This window comes from Triticum aestivum, chromosome 2B (genome assembly GCF_018294505.1).
Source record: "Triticum aestivum cultivar Chinese Spring chromosome 2B, IWGSC CS RefSeq v2.1, whole genome shotgun sequence".
Lineage (NCBI taxonomy): Eukaryota > Viridiplantae > Streptophyta > Magnoliopsida > Poales > Poaceae > Triticum > Triticum aestivum.
In genome coordinates, this window is record NC_057798.1 from 165,261,154 (window position 1) to 165,267,020 (window position 5,867).

At 40.5% G+C, this 5,867-nt stretch overlaps 1 protein-coding gene across 1 annotated transcript; it reads left to right on the plus strand.

The window, feature by feature from the left end:
* The first annotated feature begins 3,495 nt into the window (after nucleotides 1-3,495).
* LOC123040932 (uncharacterized) lies at nucleotides 3,496-4,836 on the plus strand. The gene is made up of 3 exons (XM_044463650.1): nucleotides 3,496-3,813; nucleotides 3,932-3,993; nucleotides 4,499-4,836. The coding sequence occupies exons 1-3, from the start codon at nucleotides 3,723-3,725 to the stop codon at nucleotides 4,619-4,621; spliced, it is 276 nt and encodes a 91-aa protein (XP_044319585.1). The 5' UTR covers nucleotides 3,496-3,722; the 3' UTR covers nucleotides 4,622-4,836.
* Nucleotides 4,837-5,867: the final 1,031 nt, after the last annotated feature.

Here is a 5,867-nt window from a genome sequence, read left to right on the forward strand (position 1 = left end):
ATGAACTTTTTTTCAAGTTTCGATGAACTATTTTCAAATTCAATGAACTTTTCTTCAAAATCAGTGAACTTTTTTCAAACTTGATGAACTTTTTTTTTCGAATTTTGGTGAACTTTCTCCAAATTCCATGAACTTTTATGAAATTTGATGAACTCTTTTCAAACTCAATGAACTTTTTCATATTTGATGAACTTTTTTCATTTTTGTGAAATCTGTTCAAAATTTTGAAGGCTTTTCAGAATTTATGAACCTTATTCCTGGTTCAACTATTTTCTCAGCACGATCTACAGGCTCTAAGAGAGTTTCTTATGTATGAGATTGCTAGATGCTCCAACAGTCAAGTACAGCTGTCAATAGTGAAATCTTTTCTGCAGCAACATGTAATATACAATCATTTTACTGTTCCACTAATTCATTTGCAATCATATACAAATATTCCCTACGTATAGAAAATTTTAAAATTGTTTCAACAAGATATCTATTCTTATTTTCTCTTCAATTCACAGGGATTCCGGCTATTCAAATAGTTCAACGTTGCCATCTGCCAAATTTTGAAGGTTTTGAAGTAAGTTCTGGAGATGGAAACTTGGTTTTTGTAAAACAAAAATAGTTTTTTTGTAGTCTTCTTTTTTATAACTAACTATGCCATGCTAAAATGAACTTTCTTCTTGTTATTCGAACTTCTTCAATTTCTTTTTTTTTCAACACGATCATCATGCTAGCTCACATGCCGAAGTGTTGTTCCCACTCCAATGTAATATAAGACCTAGCAAATTTGTGTTCGAAGATCAACTTTCTTCTTCTTATTCATGAAAATTAATACTTTTCTGGAGAATTTACTACACATTTATAGTTCATTTCTCCCATTTTATCTAAATTAGTGTCAGATTATTTTATTATTTGTTAATCAAATAAAAAACAATAATATATAACCGTGTAGCGGCAGAGGATGTATTTTCCCGGCATCCAATAATATTTTCTCGGCCAATAGGATTTTCCCGGCAGAGGATGCCGTGTAGCGGCAGAACCTGTATGCAACCGTGTGCGTCCGATTATCTCTGCTTCGCCAAAGTGAAGAGAGCATAAGGCGAGACACGGGCTGGACCACTTTAAGTTAGCACCCGGGTTTTCCTGGTTCTATTCTTCCTTTTCTTTTTCTTTCATTTTTAGTTCTTCTATTTTTCTTTTCTTTTATTTTTTTCATTTTTCTCTTTCTTTTCTTCATAAATTCATAATTTTCGAAAGAAAAACAGAATTTCGATTGTTTCTTTATAAAATCTAAAAATATTCGAGATTTCAAATTTGGTTCCACATTTTCATAATTGCTTGTTACTTTCGCAATATTCAAAAATTGTTCACATATTTAAAAAGTTGTTCATATCTACCAAAAACAGTTCACGTTTTTGTTTTAGATATGTGCACAACGAAAAATAATTGTTTGGAATTCAAAATTTGTTCACAATTTGAAAAATAAATCATGATCTCAAAAATTATTCACCTTTTTTAAACTATCACTTTACTAAATAATGTTTGGAATATTAAATTTGTTCACAACATGGAAATAAAATCCAAATTTGAAATAAAATATTTACGTTTTAAAAAAATATTGTTGTTTTCCAAATTTTGTTCAAGTTCTATTATTTTCCATAGTTCAAAATATATTTAGGAGTCAATTTTTTTTGCAATTTCAAAAAAGTGTTCACATTTTCCAAAATTCGTGTGACTATGGTGCTTTCTTGAGCGATTTTAGTAACGTTTATTTCATAAGCTGTTCATTTTTAGCAAGTTTTAAAAACCGTTTTTTATTTGTGTAAAACTCGACTAGAAAAGCAAATGAATAAATAGAAAATCAGTGACAGGCTAAGCGGACTGACCCATTTACGCTGACCTTCGGCGAAAGCTCCCTTGTTTGATGCGTACGGGTGTCATACAGGAGCTCTCTCGTGTAGCGGCCAGCACTGCTGGGAATGTATCTATAGCAACGGTGCTTGTGGTGCTACCATTGCATCGGACACCGTAGCGTATTTTAAAGTGTTTCAGAAAATCTAATAAGAATCTGATACATTGACACAACATCAATGTATCTTAGTCACAAAATTTCATATCAAAATTCAAAACATTGCACAAGATAGAAAAAGAAAAAAATTGGCATCAATGTCATAATGGGTCCAATCTAAAGACCAATTTATGTTATGTTGTATTTAGTGTCAAATTTGTAGATTTTGTACCTCGAGCAGTGTTTTGAATTTTGATTTGAAATTTTGCGACAATGTCGACTGATGTTGTGTGAATGTGCTATTTTTTTAATAATATTTGTAAATGTCGTACGGGCATCCGGAGCACCACATGGACCGGTGCACTAGATACATTCCCCAACGCTACCCCATGCCTTTTATCCTCGAAACAGGCTTTCGCCCCGCTTTATAGATAAAGCAACAACCACATAAGTACACGTCAAACGATACAAGATGGTGAGGTTGTCCTCTTACAGCCGAACCTAAGCTATCCGGCAAACACAGCACACTACAACCTAGCACCCCTAAGCTCCACGACAACACCCCCAAGAGGGAGAACGGCTCCGAGCATCGCCGCTGACGAGTCCACATCGGACAAAGGTCTTCAGCCGGAGCCCGGACTCAAAGAGAAGAACCACAACGACGTTTTCAAGAAGAGCGCAGCACCCTACCTGTTATCCTCGTTTTCTTAGGCCACCAATCCACTTTGAAAACATCAATGTCATAAATGCACCTACTGTTGTTACTACACGGAACGGAGGCCGACGTAGTAGCCTAGCCCTGCCAGCCTTGCTGTGATGAACGGGAGAATCTAGCTCCCTCCCATGAATCAATCAATCAATCATGGCCGGCCCACATCCCAATCCTGAGGCAGGCATTGACAATTCGACGCAATTTATCTACTCCTGTTAGTTGATCAGGAGAAAACAAAATGTTCAAAACCACTTGCCACATGTTTCAGTTCAGAGAGAAAGAGATGTTCTTGTGCAGACTCGGTAGAGCAAATTAGCACGACTCATGGCGGTTCTAGAGGTCATTAGCAGTTTGCCGGTTCGTGCAAATTAACTCGCATCAACTTGATTACTATAATCTGGTATCGCATGATGAGCAGAGTTGACCTGGTTATCAATCATAGATGGTTGGGCAGTCCCAGTGTCCACCAGCCTATATTTTCAGCCATCCTCTCGATCGAATCCTGCCTGTTTATCCGCGTGAGTGACGCACCACACTGACAGCGACGAGCACCCAAACAATCGCCCAAATTTTTGCCAAACTCGAGAGGATATAGACGCAGATCGAGACATTGGGAAGCTCACCTTTCCGTCTACGTAGTACTCAGCTGCAAGCTGCGACGCCACCATTATCGGCCGTCTACTAGCTCAGCTAACCCGAGACCTTTCGCTCTCCTGCCCTTATCTCTCTCGTAGCCCCAGGCATAATTGAAATCTACTGTAGTACTACTACGTATGTTCGGTAGGTAGCCAATTGCGTCGAGGTGGGCGTGCGTGCGTGCGTTCAAAAAGACTTCCCTTTCCCGTGCGTCTCTCTCACCCTCACCCTCAGCGCGGTGCTCTCCATGATTAGCTCCTCTTGGAGGGCAGGAACGCACGTCAGCGCGAACTCAATCGCAGCAGCCGCGGCTATATAGCCTCGGGGGCACTGCTGCACTTGCTGCTCGGGGTCAGCGAGGAGTACGTCTACGTCGTGATGGGGTGGAGATCTGCGGCCGGCCGTCTGCTGGCGATCCTGCTCGTTGTGCACCTCCTCGTCGCCTCCTCCCACGCCGCCCGCTTCACGAGTGAGCAACCCCTTTTTCCACCTCAAGAACCTCATCGCCTTCTCCGCCGTTTATTCCGGTGAAGAAGCGTCCCAAGGTGTGAACTGTTTCTGTGCTGATTTTGATGAGATATATGCAGGGAGCTACAGGATGATGGCCGTGGAGGCTCGGACGTTCCGTGGCGCTGGTGGTTCAGCAGAGGTACGTACGTGCTTGATCCACTGCTTGCTTGAACACGGTTGGCTTGCTTGAGATTTACCTCTCGCTTGGGTTCACCTGCTGTTCTCGATCGCTTCTCGGCCCGTGCTGAATATTTTTGTATATCAGCCTGATGCCATCTCATGAGTCTGGGGGAAACGATGTGTCCATCTATATCTCTTCAGAATAGAAAAGAATAGTAAAGAAAAAAAAACCGTGTCATTGTGCAACTAATTAAGTTAAGTCCGCATTTTTTTAGTAATCTGACGGTGTGATTCTTGGTGAAGAGGCCACGTGATTTGGTGTTTGAGCGCAACATAATTGTAGTTTATTGTACATCAACGCGGCATTGCTAGATCTAAATCACTTGATGAAATCATAAACCATATTCAGAGAACTGTAGTACTGTACTACATGTATTTGGGTTCAGGCAATGTACTGCTCCCGGATCAAACTCTTGCTAGGTAATCAATCAATCATATTGCTGAAACATGTCAAAATGATGCAGGGCAACAGGAGGGAGAGCGACGCGATCGTGGACGAGATGTTCGGGAGGATGGCGCTGCAGACAACCGACTACCCGGGTTCAGGCCCTAACGATCGTCACACTCCCAAGGCGCCCGGGACATGATCGTGCCATGTCAAAGTCCAGACCCTCAGCTCGCCCAGACGCACGTCATATATAGTATATGATGTACAGAAGATTTATTAGCTCATCGACAAATTAGAACTTAGAACCCATCAAAATGGGGGATTATTCAAGTGTAAATTCGTATACGTGTGGAGGTTACTGTAAGATTGCGTGCTATGCCATTTCTATTAATAGAAGTCTAATGCTTTTATCCAGTTTTTTACTTTCTCGAAACTGAAGAAAAGTGCCTGATACAAGTTTTTTTAGTTTTTGCAACCAAAACATGCCAGCGTTTTTTTTTCGCGAATACGCAAAGCTTGCGTATCATTCATTGATAGAAGAAGTTAGAGTGAATACATTGGGGTACAACCCATGACACGAACGCAAGAGGCGTGAACATGCCAGCGTTTTCTCCTGACAAAAATCGACACAATATAAAAACTAATAAAGGAACGATAGAATGGGCGATGCTAAAACACTTTGGGTGTGTTTGGTTACTTACGTCCTACCTATGCCGGCTTTGAGAAGCCAATCCGTGCTATTTGGTTCCATAGGCCGCACGAAGAAACATACCCGCAAGAAACCGAAAAAACCCCTCAAACAGGCTATGAAGAAACACTCAAATCAATTTTCTCCTCATATGCATGCCCGGATCAATGCAATTTGCATTATAGGAAGAGGTTGCAGGTTGAAATTTTGCGGGCAACCAAATATGGTCATGGCCAGAGCCTACATATGCTCACGTAGCCTCCACTGGGCCAGGCTTTGGGAAACGTTAAACCCTCAACGGGAACCAAACACGAGGCACGTCTTTTTTTTAGGGGGACGAGGCACGTCTTTGCCTTGCCTTTAGTGAGGCGAAAAAAGCTAGGCCGAGGGATGCCCTAAATGGGCCGGCCCAGCGTGGGAGGAGTGCTCGCTCGCTGCACATGTCCTATTCCGCTATTGATTTTTTGTTTTATTGCTTTTAATTATATTTCCTAAGTGAAAAAACTATTTTATTTAAATTTTAAAAATGGTCCGTGCTTATAAAAGGTGTTCACGCAATGTAAAATATTTGTTCACGCAATCTTTAGAAAATATTCGTACCATTCAAAAAAATTGTTCATGGCATTTAAGAAATTTGAGGTATTTGGAAAAATATTATGTTTATAGATGCTTGTACAACATAAATAAAATGTTCACATAACTTTGAAAAAAAAATTATACCATTCAGCAAAAATCCGCGACAATTGAAACAAAAAAT